This window comes from Kryptolebias marmoratus, linkage group LG4 (assembly GCF_001649575.2).
Source record: "Kryptolebias marmoratus isolate JLee-2015 linkage group LG4, ASM164957v2, whole genome shotgun sequence".
NCBI classification, from domain to species: Eukaryota; Metazoa; Chordata; class Actinopteri; order Cyprinodontiformes; family Rivulidae; genus Kryptolebias; species Kryptolebias marmoratus.
This window is the reverse complement of record NC_051433.1, coordinates 9703884-9724770: the sequence shown is the minus strand read 5'-3', so window position 1 is coordinate 9724770 and position 20887 is coordinate 9703884. Positions and strand designations below refer to the sequence as shown.

Below are 20887 nucleotides of genomic sequence, written 5' to 3'. Positions count from 1 at the left end.
CTTGGAAACCACTACTTTAACTTGGAAAGTTTTCTTGTAACAAGGTCTCTGGTTAAATTTCTAATTACAGATAGAGTTTGTAATTAGGTTTCTAACCTAGTAATTGTCATAAACGTGTTTCATGTTGTGCAATTACCTAAAACTTTAAATAAGCTATTTAGTGCATAAACAGTAGGATTTGCTTTCTTTCCATTTTTGCTGTTCTTTTGCTTCAAACATTCCACTGGTAAAAGATTTCCTGCCCTCAAAAAGTTCTTGTTGCTATGCAACTGATCTGCCTTGCACTGAGAATAATGCTAGCTCAAATGGGCAACAGGGAGCACAACCACACACTCACACACACACATACACTCCAAGCAGCTCTTAGCCTACATCCTCCATTTGTTGAATATGCTGGAATATTTGATCTGTAATAATTGTTGTTGTTAAATAATCTTTTGATTAACAAATACTATCCTTCTTATACTCAAAGTACCTTTATACGAGAAAGTCAAATTTACATAAACTGGTATAGTATGAAATTCTTCTAAGTAAGTCTTATAGCATTTTTTTTAAAACAGGATAACAGCAGATGTCATACTCATTTAATACCTTACAGTGACACTTTTAAGACAAAAACAGTGTTATTAGGACAGATAAAAACAAAACATGCAGTATGAGCATGCCTGTCACTGCCAGCTTCTTTTGATTAAGAAAAACTCAATTTTAAACCAAATGCAGAAAACAAATTTGGTAGTCTGTTATACTTTCAGCAAACATAAAGAACTATGACACCCACAGGATAAATAACTTAAAACATGATCATTGCATGCATTATGAGTCACATTACAAATAACAATAGCATTATGTGCAGATATGTGTTGGTCTAATGGTTACTATCATGATAATAGTAGCAACATTCACAGTCTACCTCACAACCAGCTGGACCTTTGCTAGATGCTGTACTCTGCAACTTTAGTCACTTAAAGCTACTGAAGCCAAAAACAGTCACATACAGATTGGTAACATAAATGGCAACTATCACACATTTACTATTACCCCTTAGAATAGAAACGTATTGTGGAACATATTAAGTATGCCTAATGACAGAACAATGTCCGAGTGGGGAAACAGAGAAACAGGCCGGATGGCAAAGGCAGAAAGAGAGGAAAACAAAAACAAAAAGACAACAAGAGAGAGAGTCATCTTTAAGGAAGTAATCAGACAAGAGCCTCAATCCTTTTAGGTAATAAAATTTAGAAATTATTAGGCATTTAAATTCAAGTGGGAGACATCAAGACATCACTTGACACTTTCAGCTGACTGAAGTCAACAGATGGCTCTCAGTGACTGCTCCTCATTCATTGTTTTATAACATTTATGTTCCTCTTCACTACACCTTACATCCTTACAATATATCACTGCAGAAAGGCAAGGTCAACTAAATGTTCCACATAGAGTACAGAAACCAATCCAGACTACTTGCAAGGTGAGGCTTTACAGTAACTTTAAATGTGCTAAGAGGAACCAATAAAATAAGAAACTAGCAAGCTTCAAAGACAAGGTAGAGTTAAGCGGAGAACATAACAGGAAAATAGAAGAAGAAAGAACTTTATGACAGACTCTAAAGCTGTGATAGCAGATTCTGGAGGCATTCAAGTCTTCCCCAAAGTTGGGACAGTTAGCAGAAGTGGATTCAGTTTACGAGGAGATGCTGCAGTGTTGCAGTGAGCACCAAAGTATTTTATTTATTCTATCAGGAATTAATAAATGTTAGAGGGAGACTATTTATTATGGTGGACTGAATGAAAGCGTGTTTGTGAGCAATGAAAGGAAGTGCCGGTATTTATTTAAAAATCAATAAGTCGAAGATTACTTTTTTAATTTTCTTCAAAGGAAGAAAAAATGTAAGAAACCACAACCAAAGCCATGTGACAGCAAACAATAGAGGGAAAGGAAGTAACAAAGCTATTTTGGGAATGGAGGGCTTCAGAAGACAGTCTGGTCTGCATCTAACCCAGGGTTTTCTGATAAAGATATATTCCTTAAAAACCACAGACTGAAAAAAATTGGGAACAAATGTGCACACACGAGCTTCGTTTCTTTCGCTCATCATCACTTCGAATCTGAACTTATTTAAACACACAAACGATCACACACATAAAAATAGTTCTGAGAGCACAGTCAGTAGCTTGCTACTGCATAGCTTTACTCCACCTCTCTCACGGTCACACCAAGGGCATCTACTCCCTTGAAACACCACAGCACAGCTCGTCACAGTCAGAGAAGAGGATGGGTCCCCTTTAATGAGGATGGTCAGGGGAAAAAAATAAGTATGAGTTTAAGGGAACGGCATGAAAATATGTGATTTTTGTTCAAACAGAAAGTATGAATGATGCAGACAGATGGAAAGAGAAGATGAAAAAGTAAAGTAGTTAAAGCAGAGAAAGAGGGCAGGGCATTGCTGGGTAATGGAGATGAGATGTTAATGTGCTTGCTAGTGATGCATTGCAGCAAACTGAGGGAAGCTGAAGAGAAGAAGAAGGAAGCAAGGCAATAAAGGACATAGGAAGACAGACGGATTCGAGCAAGGGAAGTGAAAGTTAAAAAGTGTGTGTGTGTGTGTGGGGGGGNTAAAGAGGGCAAGGAGTAATAAAAAAAGGAAAAGAGAAAGAGGAAGGCAGATGCTGGGATTTGAACTTGGATGAAGTTGATGATGCAGCAACAAAGTGATACTGATGTCTCTGATGAATCTATAATGATAATAAATGACAGGCTCATTTTCTCTTGAGCCAAACTGGAATTAATTAGGAGAATGACTTTGACTCAACACATGCTCATGTTTATCTGTTGAACACACTTAAACACATTTCATCAAATGCATATCAGAATAATGTAAACTACAGCTAAACAAAAAAGTTGCAGACGTTGCACATTGTTTAACAAGTGCCAAACCTGTCATAAACATAATCCTTTACATCAAATATCACTCTTGAGATTTACAGCAGGGGAGAGGTTTTTAAGTTCACTTTTCCAATTGTAGTTTCTTTTTGTTTAACACAGCAGCACACAAACACACGACAGTGAGCAAAGAGGAAGCAGTTAATGCAGAAAGCTGAGGAGAATGGAATAACAGATTCACAAAGCTGACACTTAAACTCATTACTGTTAGTAAAAAGAAATCTTATAAAAAGGAGGAAAAAAAACTTAATTGAAGCCTATTTGAGTTACAAGACAACCAGTCCCTGTTTAACAAGCAGAATCTTGTAGGAAAGTGAAAGTTTTAGCTGCTCGTGTCTATTTCCAGCATGTTTCATCGCGCTTAAGGCTAATATCAATTGCCCTGGCAGTTTATCCCTTTACCTTGACAGCCAGAAATCCTCTGAAGAAAAACTGTCAGTCTAAAGTTCGGCTGTCATAATGTCAGACTACAAATGGCCACGAGGCCAGATATTAGTCAAAACTTTATAACATAAATACAACTGATGTTAAATTTTCTAAGGCTAGTTTAAGAAATTTGCTAAATAAAAGGATTTACAGTGAACATTTATGAGCTTGCATTCGATGGCAAAAAATTATTTAAAAAAAGGGCAAGAAGGGCAAATAATATTGAATGAAGCAGGAATTAGCTGCAGTTACTTTCTTCTCTGACCATAAGTGTAGTCAGATTACACAAAAACAGCTGTAGAGTAACTTTTATTGCTCTGTACAGAAGCAGCAGCTTTTAAGTTTTTAGTCTGCATTTTCATCACACCATCAGCTGTCATGATCCGAGGGTTTTGTGTTTGTAGTTTGAGTTTCTGCTTGTTTAGATTTTCACTCGTGTTTTTCTTAAGGCGTCTCCTTGTGTTCGGTGTGTTTCCAGTTTGCCTGGTTCTCCCTGTAGCGCTGATCATTGTTCCCCTCAGTTATCCTTGGCCCTTGGCTCATTCACTCACCTGTCCTGTATCTGTTAATCATCCCAGCAGCATCCACTCACTAATCACTCCTCCCAGCTTATTTATTCTCTTGTCTTCTCTCAGTCTTTCTCAGATTTGGCTGTTACTTCTACTGTTTGTTCATTTGTTTAGTTCCTGCTGGCTACCAATCTTCTGTTTGCTACCTGGGATCTTTTGTTATTAAACAGCTTTTAATTTAATTTAATTTTATTTTATTTTATTTTATTTATTTTTTCCTCCCCAACTCAGCCTCCATGTCTGCATTTTTTGAGGTCTTACCACTAAACACAATGTGACAATCAGTATTTATAGTGCATGCTCCTGTTATCTTCTCCAAAGAATTAAAAAGAAATGTGCATTTACATCATTTTGAAAGGACCAGCCATGAAGTGTAAAACCAAAGGATTTCTTAAATCACTTACTCTGATTAGTTAAGCATAGTGTCAGACTCTGGCATTCTTCACCTTCTGTGTATGTCTCTGATGAATAACACTGTAAAATGTTGCTGAGCACATGTGGTTGAATTTATCTCATTTTAAGGTCTTTTAAGAAACAAATACTGTGTATTCTCTTATAAGTAAAGGTTTAGAAGTGAAAATATGGTGTGTGTATGTGTATATATATATATATATATATATATATGACTGTATGTGCTCCAGCAGCTGTGTCTCAGTATTTAGGTGGTTCCTCACCATGCTGTCCAGTAATATTCTTTGGTGCACTGAGTGCGTGGGTTCATTGATTGTATCTGTCCTCTGGCACTTTAATGGTTGAGGTACACTTGTCACTGAACTCAACATTAGCATGGCCAAGTTATTTCCTCTCAGGGGCTATTTCCACTGACCACTAAGGGATTTTTCCGTTCACTCCCTCAAAGTTGTGTAAGAAAATGGCAAGCTGGGTTTTTTCCATTATTTTGCAGACAGGGAGTAAAAAGTGTCCGTTTTATCTGCAGTTATAAATATATATATTAATCCTAGAAGAGTAAACCTACTTTAATTAAACAATTTTTTTTTATTACTCAGTAATATACTGTGTGCATATACTCTGTTTGCAGTGTACCTGACATATAAGTACACATCTCATTGGTACAAAAATTGGTTAAGAAAACTAAATAAATGTGTGTACAAATCTAGATTTAATGGTCACTATGTCTCAGGTCTTGGGTACATTACTTCCATTTTTCCCCTCATCTGTTTATATATGTTTTCTGTCAACACATTCCAACAAAAACAGTGAAATGCCTGTACCAGGCCATTTTATGACAAGAACATCCACATTACCAACATAACAAAATACAGAAAAAGTATATGCTTGGCATGGCTAAAGGTTATCTAAAAACTTGTGAGGGTGTTTTAGACCATTTTCTTCACATCTAATAAGCACGCAAAGTTTAAATCCAGCAGAATCAGGATAAAGCAAGACAGATGCTGAAAAAAACGTCTTTCCTGTTTACTGCACAAGTGATAGTGGACATGAGTGAAATAAGCTGCTACATCACTGAATCTGAAAAGCTCAGTATCTCATGTTCACACACAAACACCAAAAACAGGCTTTTGAAATCTCCACTTTGGAAGGGGTTTTTAAACATATTTATTTTTCTTATCAAAAACTCAGTTTGTGTGTGGACAGGAGGTGCAAACACAACAACAACAAAAAAAATCTCAGTTTTTAAAAATATCCAGAGTTGTGTGGACAAGGCCTTAGTTAAAGCCCTGTCTTTTTGAAGTGCACATTGAGACATGAAGTAAACCTAAAATATGAAGTGAGCAGTAATGCATGGATTTAAACATCAAACCGAGCAACTGTACAAAACAACAACAATAAAAAAAAAGCTCAACGTATTTTGTCACAGTTACACAATGTCCTTATCAATTTCCCAAGTTGACCAAATATTTAGACGAGGGACAGAAAGAATAAAGTAAATAATTAACAACTGAAGAAAATGTGATTAAGTCAAGGTGGGGAAAAAATAAAGGAAAAACTAAATGATAATCCAAGTCGGAGTGCACAATCAGCAGTAAAAGACAAGAAGGTAGTCACTAGTGGGTAAGTCTACACACATACACAGTATCCACTGCAGGTAATTGGTGTCAAGAAAATTTGCCTGTCACTCCACAAGAAGGTAGAAGTGCTCTTTTGTATCAAGACTCCATACTTTCCTTGCTCTCTGCAGTCCACCCACCTTCCCTTCGAAGGATTCAGCATTGCACTTGGAGATTCCTGATTTCTTATATTTCACAATTTTGTCCTTAAATAATGGCTCTTCAAGGAACCTAAGAAACAATACTTCCTTGTGCCACTTAACAGATTCTACACAAAATACACAAACACACATCCTCTTTTCAAAGTCCACATTTTTGTGAAGAACTGACTGAATGAGGAACAGCACACATTGCAGCTCGGTGTAGAAGGCAATATGAGGCCTTTGAACTAACTGTGTGTTGCTTTTAATCTAATTAACAATTGATAAGGCATTAATGTCAAGAGATAACATTTGTTTAATAAGACAGAATAATCTACACTGACCAAAGCTTGTTGTCACAAGTATATTCATTTATACTATCAGTTTCAGTGGGATCATGCATCCATGTGTGAGACTAAGTGTGAGTATGTTTGATTCTTCAGCTCCTTGATGCTGTCACAGTGTGACATGGGTTTTGTTTCTGCACCATCCTGTTTCTCTCTCTCGGTTTTTTTTTTATTATTTTCTTAACAGCTGCCCACTCTCTGATTTTCAATATTCATGGCTAGAAAACTCAGTTTTAAAACTGTCTATGTCTTGTTTCATCTCATCTCTGACAAATGCAAAAGCACAACAGCTCAAATCCAACCTTCTTCTGTCTGCAACTCAAAAGCAAGAGATGTGCTTTCCCCATGAACAAATATGCATCTAATTAAGGAATTTCCCTGTGTAAACACATTGTTACAATAATGTTTTGGCAAAAAATGAATGGATTGTGGAAAAATGGGATTTGGAAAGGCAGCAGACACACAATCAAAACTGTGTTTGTATTTGTTCCTCCATGGATTAAATGAACTGTTTCATTAAAACAAAGCTTCCTTAATAAAACTTGACCACACCAAACAGAAGGTCCTAAACTGAACTGCTCTGTATACATTTAAACAAATTCAATTAAGTCATTTTGTTCTCATCACTTTTAAGCAACAAATAAAAGACTTACATAATAACCAACAACTTGTATTAGTCAACAGCAGGTTCTGTCGTTGGGGAAACTTGATTTCTAAGACTGTAGTCAAAAACAGAGGAATTTGGTCAAGTTTACCATTACAAGAACAAACACAAGATATCTGAAGTGACATAAAGAGTGGAGGTACTTTATGACATGCCAAGTGAGATAAAAGTGCCTTCTCTTTGTGTTTCCCCCCCAGAAGCAAAACCAGCTCCTCAAAGTGAACCTATATGCCATTGTTAGAAAAGAATTTACTTACAGAGAAGGAGATGATCTAGGAAAATATGTTAGTTCAGCTTTTGCAGGTATCCCTTTTGATGCTGATGGTAGTTGCCAGTTGTCTGTCCAAGACTACATATAATCTAGAGAGCCTTCAGCAAAAGCCCGCCGCAAACCAAACCAGGCTTTTCCACATGGCACGAACGATGTGTCTGCCATAAGCGAAGTCATTCTGAACAGGTAAACAGCCAAACAGCAGCGAAAAGTACAAAAAACAAGAAGGTTCACACGAGGGCTCTGTCCCGAGATCAAGTGAAGGGAGGGTGGAAGGCAGAGTGGGAGAGATGGAGGAAGGGAGAGAGAAGGAGGCAGAGAGGGAGACAGCGTGTGTTGTGTATATTTAGGTTTTGCTAGCATGACTCCTTGTAATGAGAACACACACCAACCTAAAACCTTCTGTCAATTTAAAGAAAAAAAAAGGAGTAGTCACTGAAAACAAGTAGTTACAGAGAAAAACGTGCCTGATTTCTGCAACCTGATGCAACATATTGCATATTATATCACTTACTGTACTTTATTTAACAGTAAATATACACATTGTGGACTATTTAAATAGGAAAATATGGGGGGTGGGGGTTGTACATAAAATAATCAATTTAAGAAAAACTCAGTTTAATCACAAGTCACTCCTCAAAAACGAAAACTGTTCGTGTTCGCTCTTGGTTAACAGCTTTCGGGTGGCGAGTGGCAAAATAATTTTACTTCAACCGCCTCTCTATTGCTTTGTGCAAAAACAGAAATAACACTAAAATATATTTACCCTGGTCAGGGCCATGGGGGAGCAGGGGACAATCCCAGCTGTCACCAGGCTAGAGGTGGGGTACTCCCAGGATAGATCAGCAGTCCATCACAAACACACCCAAGACAACAATGCAGGCTCACACTCACTTCTAAGCACAAATCAAATTTACTAATGAATCTAACACACATGTTTAGGAAACCAAAGTAGCCAGAGAAAAATCATGCCTGAAAAAAAAGACAAAATAAAATCCGTTTGAGATTTGAACCAGGGTCCTTCTTGCTTAAGACGTCAGTGCTTACCACCACACCAGGGTGCTGCTCAGTTTTTAAAATATCCCAAGCCATTCTTTACTTAAAGCGAGCTAAAATCTGCTGAAAGTTTGTTTGCTTGTGCTGTCTTTGATTCCACTTCATCTCAGAAAATCTTGAGTCACGGGGAGCTGAAGAGAAAGTATCTGGCCTTGTAAACAAGGGAGAGCCACAAGGAAAATTCAAGTCTTGTTAGACAACTTCCCCAGATCTGTGTGTGCCTGTGCATTCAAAAGTGTCATATTGTTTCACTTATGCACTGAGACTGTTCTCAACAACTTGACACAACATATCACGCGTGCACTCGCAAACACACATCTTCACACGCATGCACACACACAAAGTGCTTAAAGTCTTAACAGAAGAGGATGACACACAAGCCAGAGCGGAGGTCTTCCCATGGCCCTCCCTTTCCCCCTTGCCCTTTCTGTTGGACTTGAACATCTCCCACAGGCTGAGCCGTAAATAGACAGTACCCCCTCTAAAACCTTCATACACACACATTCACACAACATGCGAACATCCGCACGCACACGCACACACACAAAACTATACTTAGATGCCTAGTCTAGCCTGCCACCATATCCTCAAACTGCTTCCTCCCACAGAGAAACAAGGCACATCAGCTGGATTCTTTCAACAGAGACAAAACCACATCTTCCCTCTGGCTACAGGCAGATTACCTCTCCAAAGTATGTTAGTTTTAAAGTACAACAACAGAGTAGTTCTGCACACTCTTTTCTAATATTGGATTATAAAGTACAACTTCATATCATGAAGTACAGCTTCAAGCTGATCTAACATTTGTGGCCATTAAACTGCAATAAAAGCGGTAACTGTTTATGATATATCAAAGATGAGCTAACAGGAACACATAAAAGGATAAAAATATATATACTAAACTATTTGTGAAGAATAAGACACTAAAAATACACAGTAAATTACAGTATTAGGCAACTGTCATAAGAAACATACAGTAAAAAAGCACAGTTATTAAATGTAGTCTGAGCTATTGCTCTTGAGTAAATAGTTGATATTAATTAGTAGCTGTAGCCTAGATAGTATGAACAGATGTGTATGCACACACACACACACACATAAACAATGAGATGTTTGGAGATGTGATGAAACCCCTGCAGCCAGTAAACATGCCAAAAATGCTTATTTCATTAGTTATGCAGGGATGAACAGGAAAATCTAGACAGTGGCATGGTGCCCAAATTGGATCTAGCTTTAAAGAAAACATTTCCTCTGCTCTGGGTTTCAGGCTGGTATCGAAAAGTAAACTGCTGACATTTGTCCAAGTCGTTGCATGTCCAGTTGGTTGTTCCACATCAGCTAACACGGCCTTTTACTTTTAAAACAAAGAGTCAAAACAGAATTTTGTACCTTTTTTATTTTTTATTTATTAGATTCTTACTCAGAAATTAAAATGTGTTTTAAAAGTTTCAATTTGAAGATAAGCTGAGAATATGGAACTGTATATAACTAATACACATTTTCACTTCTTTCCATTTTTAGGGACCAAACATCAACAAGTTGGCATAAACGCTAAGATAAATAAAAAAAATGTTATGTTCTAATCCAGCGTAACAATCCCCACCAATTTTCCTAACGTGAACATGACCTGAAGATGGTCAGAGACAGCAGACAGCAAATCCTCTGACTTTGCAGGCAAAATATCTAAAAACAAAATATGCGGTGTAAAATCTGATCTAAAATTTAAATCTAAGGAAGAAACATGATCCACCAAAGCTGGTGTGGTAAAACCAGAGACCAGGTCACAGATTCACGAGAAATTATAGGTCCACCTTTTCATTTAATGGCTGACTCTTCAACAATATGAAATTTGTGGATAAAGGGCTCTGTTCACCACATCTGCCGGTTGACTGAACACACGTCACACTTTTTAGTGGAGGCTTCATACTTGAACTAAAGTCATGCCATTCAGTTTAAAGTGCTTTTAGTTCAGTCTTTAAACATTACCACTTCTATCACATCTTCATGCTTTGGGATTATGCCCAAACGTACCAGACTGCAGCTCCACTAGGAAACTTGCCATTAGCTACTTCCTCAACCTATAGTAATTACCTATAAGCTGTTTGCAGCCCGCAGAGTGCTGGTAACTATGGGGCTGCGGCAGCTCGGTGGTCTTGTAATCCTGAGGCTGCAGGTCTGAGCCCAGGTTGTGTCAGGAAGGGCATCTGGTGTGAAACAATTCCCAAATCTTTGATGCGAGTTCGCTCACTGTGCCGACCTCTGCAGAAGGGAGCAGCCGAAAGAAAAACAAGTGCTAGTAATTGCATGGTTAAACTGATGCTCATTCTAAATCATAACCTTCTGAACATACCTGCATTTAGCTACAGAGAAAGAGCAGTCTCTGAGTCTCTCCTAGCAATACTGTTATGTAATCCTCGTCTGTGTTTAAATTTTCAGTGGTGTGCTGTTGAGGTTTTCAGCTTAATTTGGCTATAACGTATTGAACTACTGCTTTTGAGCTAAAGGTTTGATCTGAATACTTCAAATCAAACAGCCCACTGTAAGCTCACTAATGTCCAGTTTATTCTACAAGTGCTACAAGTCCACTTTTACCAAACAAAAATCAGCATGTTGATGCAGCGTGGTGAAAAACAGCTCAGCAATTCGACTTATGTAATCAGGCTGCTTATTTAAGGGTTATTATAGCAGCTTCAGCTGCAACAGCTGAACATGGTGCACTTAAACCTTTCAGACCTAAAACTTCTGCCTAAAAAAGCATCCTAGAAGGGGATTTTATTCTAGAGCCCTGAAGCTGTTCACCAGAAGCCTTCAAGCCTCTGCCTCTTTCTAGAACAAGAAACATAAAAAGAGACCCTAATGTGGAATTATAGACAACATGTTCAGCAGCACTTAAAACAATATCATCTCGAAAATGATGATACAACACATCTGTCATATCAGGCTTCAAAAGTAAAAGGCATGCATACAGTGTGTTACATCAGATCTGAATGGGTTAATGAGACTGTGCTTTCTAATCGAACGGCAAGAGTTAAAGTAATAAAACAAACTGATAACAGCTGTCTAATTTATGTCTACATTAAGTGTGGGTCATTCACAGGAAAAAGGCCCCCTCAGCAAATTATAATGAATTCTGAAGGTCAAATTACAAATTAGAATCCCTATTACATGTTGACAATTACCTAGTTGAAAATGGACAAAGCTAGTGTTAAAATTTACAAAGAGGAACAAAAAAAAAAGAACCTATAAATATTTAATTAACGTTGTTCCTTTTGAAAGAAGCTGATACGTGCAGATATCCTAAGCTATAAAATAATGTCAAAGCCCAAACAATCAGTTTAATCTCTGTGGTTTCATGGGTAATGTGCATTCAATCAAGCAACTAAATGAAATATAGAGGGGGGGCTGTGAGCGAAACAATGGGAATTCACAAGGCATAATTACAGATGAATGTTTTTTTAATCCATCTGGCAAGAGAATTTATAAAGACCATAATGACTGCAGTGGTGCTTTGATTGTTACAGTGAGAATTGGTCGTGGTTATATTAACCATCACTGTACCGTGATGTGAAAACGACTGAATGAGCAGCAGTAATTAACATCAGTGAATACCCAGTTTTATGAGATGCTGTTAGGGTAAGTGTTTCCCTGTGTTTACATGATAACTGGTTGGTTCCTGAATGTTTAATGTTGATCTGTTTTGACCAACATCCCTCAAACGAATGACTCACTTGCACTTGTGGCTCCCTATGCCATTTCAAAAACTGGGAAAAAAAATACATAAATAAAAAAATCTCACAAACCCCTGGGGTTTTGCACACATGCAAAGATGGTAGCTGACACTCCTACTCAAACATTGTAATTAGTTATGCATTATTTACAGACAGTGTGAGAGGAGGACTGCGATGAGAGCTAAAGTGTGTGAGGAATATTAATTAAAATTACAGTCTATTAAAAAAAATTATATTATCTGAACATTAAGAGTAATTGTTTTTACTTCCAACTTTGTTCTTCTGGAAGTTGAAGGCAGTATGCTGGGCATGACGAGCTTTCAGTTCTGAGATGTTTAAAAAATGTGAGAACTGACACAAGGTGTGCCAACTTATCTTCAAGTTGGAGTGGTTCCGGGACTCACTGAGCCTTAAAATACTTTAATGAGTTTAGGGCCAATTATTCATAATTATTTTGGACTTTAAAAACTTTGAATTTTTTTTTTTCATTTCTGCTTTGGTTCAACAGAGTAACATAGAGCTGCCAAATCTAGGAGATTTGTTATTTCCTGAGGAAATAATCATTTTCAATTCTCCATATCACTGACAGGAACAACTCATATCTGATGCACTTTAAAGACCTGTAGCTCTTTTTGCTTATTACCTGGTTTTCAGAGAACGCCATTTTTTTGGCTTCAATATTATACATTATCTCTTATATTGTTGGGTTAGAAAGAAGATGAGGAAGGTGGCTCACAGATTAAAAAATGGAAGTTTTAGAGATTTTTCTAATGGACAGTTTTGGAGAATTATGGATAAAAAACATTGGGGAGAATAATAAGATGCTTAGCTTTGTAAATTATGGGCAATGGCACAATAAAGTAATTTTACTGCTTCCTGTAGACAGTAAGGGGATTTGTACAGACTGTACTATTGTGCAGCTTGTCTTCAAACTGTGCAATAGAAGGGGGGTGAAAAAAGCTGCAGCACATGTCTACATAAAGAGGTAAAAATGAGAAACTAGTTTGGCTCCATCCATCCATCTCCTGTGTTCCGCTGCATACCTGCGGCAGAGCGCGCGTCTCTGTGGCGACCAGAGCAGACGGAACGGGTAGCAACAGTGTGTCATTCCTGCAGAAGCATCTCTCTACGGCTGTCAGGACATCTCCCATCTGACAGCACTCTCCTAACAACCACGCCACGGACATGCGAAGAACTAAAGGACGCATCGCTCTCCAAACACCTATTAGGGTTAATATTCTCCAAATCGGAAGCGCGTCTTACCTGCTTCTGCTGTTCCAGTAGGGAGCAGAGGAGGAGGAGGAAGGAAGGGAGGAAGGAAGGAAGGAAGGGGCAAGCAGGTGCACCGAGATGAAGATAGATACCGAATTTAGAGGCTCAGAAGACGAATCGAAGCGGAAAAATCGAGCGCCAGTTCGGAGCTGCCCGTTCAGTCACGACGCACGCCGAGGCGTCTGCAGCCTTCACAGCTCCACTGTTACTGCCCAGCTGCTGGCACGGACAGCTGGAAAGAGCCCATTATCATCTAAAATACTGAAGCACGTGCTTTTTTTAATTCGAGCATTTTGCAATTGCGTCCTCTATTAATATAAACGTAATTAAAAAGCCTAAAAATGTCACATTAACAATGTATCGCAGGTTAAATTCAAGGAGCACGTTGGCAAGGCAGCCAGAAAACAGTGGATCACAAATCACATGTTTCAAACCATCACAGCAAGAAGGTCGCAGGTTCGACTCCCGGCTGCAGCCTTTCTGGGAAAAACAAATCTATTCTTTTCATTGGTTTTGCCGATTAATCGACTTATCCATGAACCACACTGAAAGCTTGTAATTCCTCTGAGGTGTCCATCTCAGGAAGCACAGACAGATACCAGGGTTTACTGCATCAGCAGCAGCAACTTTCTTTGAATCTGTAACACACGAGTCAAACTAAGTAAAACTTAAAATGTCAATAAACTGTAAACTTACCTTTAAGTCAATCTTACTGACATTGTACTGTCAAAGTCAACAAAACATAAAACAGGAATAAACCTGTTTTAGGTTACACATTTATTTACTTATTTGTGTGCTTAATAACGATGCTGCAGGCCACAACGCTCAGAGGTTATTGGGTTCTGAACTCCTCTATATGGCTTCACACAACGCCTGCATTCAAAACAAACTACAACGACTCTGATCCTCTTACCTCCTTAAGTTATATTTGCAGCTGTCATTACTGAAACCAGCAACATGCAGGGGTGCTGAAAACTGATTTACTGGCAGAGATTTAGATTTTTCCATTACACAGCACACACAATGCCAAGACAGATTAGTTGGAATCCGGCCTTATTGGCCCACATATTTAAGAAAACACCTGTTTTCACTCTGCGCTATAGGTGCACCTTCGTCCTGTGCAGCATTCCTTAACGGGTTTTGATGTTCGGTGAGGGGGGAATGTTCGCTGAGGAACACTGCAACGAGAATATAATTTCAGAAACAAGATCCAGCAGTTTGATGCAGCAGTTTCCTCTTAGCATATGCTTCGTGTTAATTTAAATATCGATGACATCAGAAGCTGAAAAGAGGATGACAGTGTTATCAGGTAGTTGTCACCTCCGTTCATTATTCGGAAATGGAAGGGAAAAGGAACAGCAGAGTTCAAGTTAAGGTCTGAAAGGCAATACTTTTCAGGATTTTTATACAGAAAAAAAAAACAGCTTGAAAAAAAATAAACTTTCAGGAAAGTTTACCAGAGTTAAATTTCTGCAGACACATCTGCACAAAAACAATTTTCATGGCGACAATAGAAGAAAAATTCTGCACCCTCACCACAAAATTCCACAGTTCTGGTCGGTAAATGTAAATCTTACACATTATTTTAAAAACAAGTTCTGCAAAGTAATGAAACAAAGGTTTTTGGTTGGAATGACAGGAAAACAGAAAAGGGGTGGGGGGGTGCAATGTAATGAAAACAACTGATCCACTGTTAAATCCAGGGGGTGGATATTTTACCCTTTAAGCTGGATAAATATGCAACATGTCACTGCCAAGGATGAACAGATTGAAGTAAATACCAGCAAATTCTGGAGGCAACTATTACACAACCTACAGACAAAGGGAAGATAGAAAAAGAAAGTTGACATTAACAAATTAACTCGTTTATCTTCAGAGTCCACTTTATTTCAGATAAAAACCATCTAACTTGCCCCTTTTATCCATTTTCTTAATGTATAATTCAGAAATTCCAAACACACCAAAGCAAAACTGCACACATTTTTCTGCTAATATAGAAATAACTAGTTAAGCCGCTGACATGTAACTCGTGGATAAGCTGGTACGCACTTGCAGAACAGAAGATTAATACTGTATTTATGTTTCATTTGGATGCAAATGAATTGTAAATTCATTGGAAGGCGTACAAACAGGAGAGGTTCTGCAGGAGTATCCTCAGCTAATTCGATATTCAAACGATTCATTAATCAAGTTGCTCAAAGATACAAATACACAGGACTTCTCAAAGTACCAATAAGAAACTACTTTGCAGGTTAAACAAGAGGAAACATTCTTTGTGAAGCAAAGTCAGACTAAGATGTTTAATCCCCAGCTGTTAACACAAACCTAAGGGCCAGTTTGAAAAAGAACAAAATGCCAGTCATATTACTATTAACTTTTTATTTAACTACAGTATGATCAAAAAATGCTTGATATAAAAATGATAACCATGTCTGCAGATATGATTCTTTCATTTGTTGATGGACTAAAAACTAAAACATAGCATCCTTCCTTACAGCAAAGACAGACTCTGTGTAAGATTAATACATTTAAAAAAAAGGTTCATGTTATGTAAAATACTGGCTTCATTTTGCACATAGACAAAAGTCCCCATGCCAGCTGATACGATTTCTTGACATTAAATTTGGAACCACGATGACATAAAGGATGTCCACTCACGGTCCTGTCGGGAACTTTAAATCTTTTTAAAGTAACATTATAGATTTTACTGTTTGAGAACATTTTTTCTGGGATTTGATTAAAAACCAGCCAAATGTTTTCAGTGCTAGTGCTTTGTTAAGACTGAATTAAATTAATCTAGAGGCTAATGAAGAATGATAAATTATATGTATTTTCCACCCCATTGCTGAAAAGCAACATCTCATTGCAGCCTCTTTACTCCAGTCAGTTATCTATGTTTTTTTTTTCTACTGTACACATTTTCTTTGTTGAACAGGGTTGACATTTTGGGAAACAAACTTTCTGGCAAGAAATAAGATGAAAGATCTGATCCGACTTCCAGTCAATGTGGCAAAATGTTAAGCAGTCCACAGATATTAGAGTTTTAAAACTTTTCCGATTTAAATCGTGGCAAAAAAATATAAAAATAAAATCCAAGCTGAGCAACAACAGGCAGAAAATGCCTGGGTAAAAGTTTTGTCAATATGCCTCAAAGACTCACAACTAGTAATTTACAAAAGCAACCTTTCAGGAACATTTTGACATGGACTACACAGTTAAAACTGTTGCTTTCACACATTAAATTAAATTTAAATGAGCTGATGGACAGGCCTTACCTTCAGACTGCTCAGACCTACCAACGCTTTTTACCAAGTAAACTGTAGTAATGAGCTCCTGGGTCTGTCACTTCATTATCATCACAGACTGCAATAATCATGTACATAATCGCCTGTGTGGGGGTGTGCTCGTTTTTTCTATCTGTCAGAAAAAAAATCTCCCATGAACCCCTGGATGGATTTTAGTGAAACTCTCAGAAAGCAATCAATTAATGTTCATCTCTAACTGATCAACTTTTGGAGTCGATCCAATTTAAAATGGCTAATTGATCTGTAGCTATTTATCAAAAATGTGGCCTGGTAGTAGCTGAGAGTCATAAATACAAGATGGAGATCCTAATTTATATATAGCATGTAAGGCAGCAGGTGATAATCATTCCTTCAAAGAAGGATTCTTTCATTAATGTATAAATGAGAGCATTTTTTCCCCCCCATCCAATAAATTTAACAAAGAGCTAAATATTCCCCAGAACGCCTGACTTCATGTTCCTCTGCACCACAGTGAGCATCTATAACCCACTTTGCTGTATTTGTTCTCTGACCTTGCTGCAAAGCTAAAACCCGGTCGGTCAAAACGTCTCAACCTTAATAATAAATCAAGGCACATTTTTATAAAACCGCAGTGAAGTCAGACTGCAGAGTCCCTCAGACGCATTGTGTCTCCCTCTGCAATTTAGAGGGCTGAGTGAACAGAAAGAAAGAACACGCAGATTCTTAGTCACCTCCGATTTATTCTGGTTGCCACTTAAAATATTACATTATGCATTTGTTGCTCTTTTTTTTTTTACGGCAGAATCATTTGTGTCTATAAAAGTACAGCAGCCCGAAAATCCATTTCACCTTTTAAATGCCTTTTCCATTGTATAAGAACCCCCAGTGCAAAGAAGAAAATAGGTTTATCTGTTAAATTCACAACAGTGTAGAAGCACAATGGCCCAAATTCCTTTTGCAATTATGTGCCAAAACACAATTACTGAGGGCTGAGCACGCTGCAAATAAGCCATGAAGGAAAGTAACCTGCAACATTATCATAATAAAGAGAATCATCCATTGGTAACAGTGACAGTTAATCGAGTTAGACAGTTTCTCTGGAACCTTTCTTTGCATAAGTTATTGGGAAAAATAACACTAATGTGGAATAAATGAACCTTTGGCATTTGCTCGTGATTTCTTCCTAAGAAGTTTCATGTCTTTTCAGCCGCTGTTTTACTTTTTCATGCATTTTTCCACTGAGTCTCATCACTGGTTTGTAGAAATCATCAATAAATGGATTTGTTGTCAAGTGAAGCATGTGAACCATTTTTCCGTGAACTATAAGTACTGTAACTGTAAGTAACTTACTAATACACGACTGGAAAACAACGTGTTCAAGGAAAAATACAGTTAACTACTTCGATATGCTCATGTTATACATAAACCGTATATTGGATTGTTTTAAACACAAATTTAAGATATTTTCAGACATGAACCAGAGCCTGAAGTGCTTTTTGCATTTTTGATAGATAAGCCTGGTTTGCATCAGGATGTTCAAAAAAAAAAAAATTACACAACAACAAAAAGCATCTAAACACAGAACCCACTTCATGTTATAATTAATTCATTAACCTGCACTAGGGCCTTTGGGTGTTCAATATCTTTGCTGCAGGTTGTGCTGCTAAGACAGCTTCAGCTGATTTATACTTCGGCGGTGGTTGCAAGAACTCTCACAAAGAGAGTTTTGGTGTTGAGAGATTTCACTGACGAATCAGCTGGCAGCTCTGGAAAACGCAGAAACACAAACGTTCACAGTCTTTTAATATTTTAATCAATGTTTCATTCGTGCAGTCACTCATCAAAACCTCTTTGTTTACCAAGAAAATGATGCAAGTGAACCCGTCCTACCTCTAAAGGAAAACACTCAGAAAGAGGAAAAAGTAGCATTTATAAAACTTGAAAGGAAATGCAGTTGAGGGATGAAGCTACAAAAGGAAATCAACAATCACAATCAACCTCTGCATACTGAAGAATGTGCAGAAGTGAAATGTACCCTGTTTTAATTCTAACTCAAAGCTAAGTTTATTTATAATGGAGTATTTTACAGGGAAATATTACAACTTTACAGGATTTGAATAGCAGCTCAGCTACAGTGAGGTGACATGATTGTGGATTAACAAGAACAGCCTTCATCACTTAATTTCACTAAAATACAGCTTTTTTATTACTGCCAAGGATAAAAAGTGGTTATTTTTAGCTGAAAATGTAACTAAAAACATAAAAAAACAACTATGAATCTGATTTGCATGTCCACCTGCAGGATAGTTAAGTTTAGTGAGAAAAATCTCCTGAATTAGATGTTTCTTTTTGATTTCGTACCTTGAGTTAGGTCCTGGTCCAGGTAGAGTTTAAGCCGTCTGCTGCGAAGGCCAAAAATCTTGGCTGCCTCAGAGAGCAGACCAGAGTAATCGAGCACGTTCTGGCCTGCTGGGTTCACCAACAGGAGGGTGCCCACGTCTCCAGCCTGGCACTCTGGTGGAAACGGAGAAGAGAATTAGACAGAAATGTCCCTTTTACAATATAAAATATGAGCTGTCTGAAGAAAGTCCTGGAACAATCCTAAGCTGAGTCTTTGGAGGGGAAAGAGAAGAAAGCCAAAGGAAGTTAAGCTTTAAGAGGTAGAGCAACAAGGTGAAAGAGGTTAAGTCTGAATTAATAAAAGAATGAAGCTAAATTATAGCAAATATTCTTCAGTAAAAGGAAAACTGACTGAGATTACATGACATTTCTTTACCGGCTAATATATGCATAAATGTACTGACAGATCATTTTAATAATTTAATATCTGTAAAACTGACATCTTAGGAGATGCATTTACTTCGTGATAAGAAGACAGACAGCAGTTTGATGTAAATACAGTAAATATGAAACAACATTTAGCAACTTTAGAGCTTAGAGACAAAAAAAAAATCCTGCAATCTTGATTCTGACATGGATATTTTAAAAAGGTACATAAAAAATTAATAACCCCCTTTTCTCTTATTTTTTTAAGCAAGCAGGCTGTTAAACAGCTCTTTAATAACTGCACAGGAATAAGAAGTATGAATGTGGTCAACTATTTCTCCAACAGAAGTCGAAAACTATCAATCTTTAAAAGCCCCCCAAGGCATAAATTCAAAGTCAGTCAGAAAAATAGTACTTTTTCAAACTTTGGCTTCGTCTCAAACATGATCATGCTACTTTTCGGTGCAATATCTGTACTTTTTCTATGAGTTACAAACAAAAAGAATGTATATTACAGTGTCTGAGTCACACTGAGAATAATCAAAAACAAATACATGTCTCACAGCCATAAGCTTAAAAAATAGCAAATGCTATAACAGTTTCTGATTATAATAACACATTTACCAAATAACCACCCTGATTTCTTGATTATAATGACAAAACACAATATTTCAAGCCGTACTCTTTAACAATGGGGAACTCTGAGTATATTAGATGTGTTTCTCACCACCCGGTTGAGCGTTGCACAGCAACAGGTTAACATAGGGAGACAGCAGGGTGTCGGCAGTGCTGCCGGGGGCCGTGCACGAGGGGTCTGAAGTCACATACAAAGTTTTACCACTCTGAGCTTCAAGATCCATTTTGCTGGTCAGCTCTGGAATAAACATATAAAAGAACATGTAAGCACAAAGCTCATGGGAAAAAAAAGTGAAAAAACGAAAAATAAAAGCTGTTTAAAGCAGTAAAAATGAGTTCAGTTTCATTATGAGGAACAGAAAAGCAACACACTCGTCTTGTTGGGATCAGCTTGAAGTGCTTTAACAAGCAATGAAAGAAATAAACATTTATAGAAAGCATTAATATACATTAGAGTAAATAGATGATTAAGATTATCTGCACTGGCTGATAAAAGTATGTTTTCTGACCACAAAGCCCACCTTATAATCATATAACCTTTGGAGAAGTTTGTCATTTCTCCAATGGTTTGTGTGTTGGTAAAATGTATATAAAAATGAGTTATTAAATGTATTTTTTCTTTATAATTTGTTGACAAATTGCTAAGCTCTCCTGCAACACAGAAGACTTCGACAGTTTTTAGTTATGTAGCAAAATGAAAACACAAACAGGTCAGTCTTAACAAGACATGGGAGCAAAATGTAACTCTGATTAAAGTCACTCGCTTTAAGTGATGCTGG

General features: G+C 37.5%; 2 protein-coding genes across 3 annotated transcripts in view; both read right to left on the bottom strand.

Annotated features, from left to right (window-relative positions):
* atp2b2 (ATPase plasma membrane Ca2+ transporting 2) overlaps positions 1-13604 on the bottom strand; it is an 88907-nt gene extending 75303 nt beyond the window's left edge. The window contains exon 1 of one of the 2 annotated variants that reach the window (XM_017408693.3): positions 13432-13604. The gene's annotated coding sequence lies outside the window, so the exon portion shown is untranslated. Of the gene's footprint in view, positions 1-7370; positions 7618-13431 lie in introns of those variants that run through there. The other variant, XM_017408695.2, reaches the window with a different exon arrangement.
* Positions 13605-17426: 3822 nt separating this feature from the next.
* Positions 17427-20887, bottom strand: part of iars1 (isoleucyl-tRNA synthetase 1) — a 47745-nt gene continuing 44284 nt past the window's right edge. Inside the window, exons 32-34 of the mRNA XM_017408728.3 lie at positions 20200-20346; positions 19068-19220; positions 17427-18472 (exon numbers count right to left, since the gene is read on the bottom strand). Of these exons, the coding sequence (XP_017264217.1) occupies positions 18390-18472; positions 19068-19220; positions 20200-20346 (383 nt within the window). The 3' untranslated portion in view covers positions 17427-18389. The remainder of the gene's footprint in view (positions 18473-19067; positions 19221-20199; positions 20347-20887) is intronic.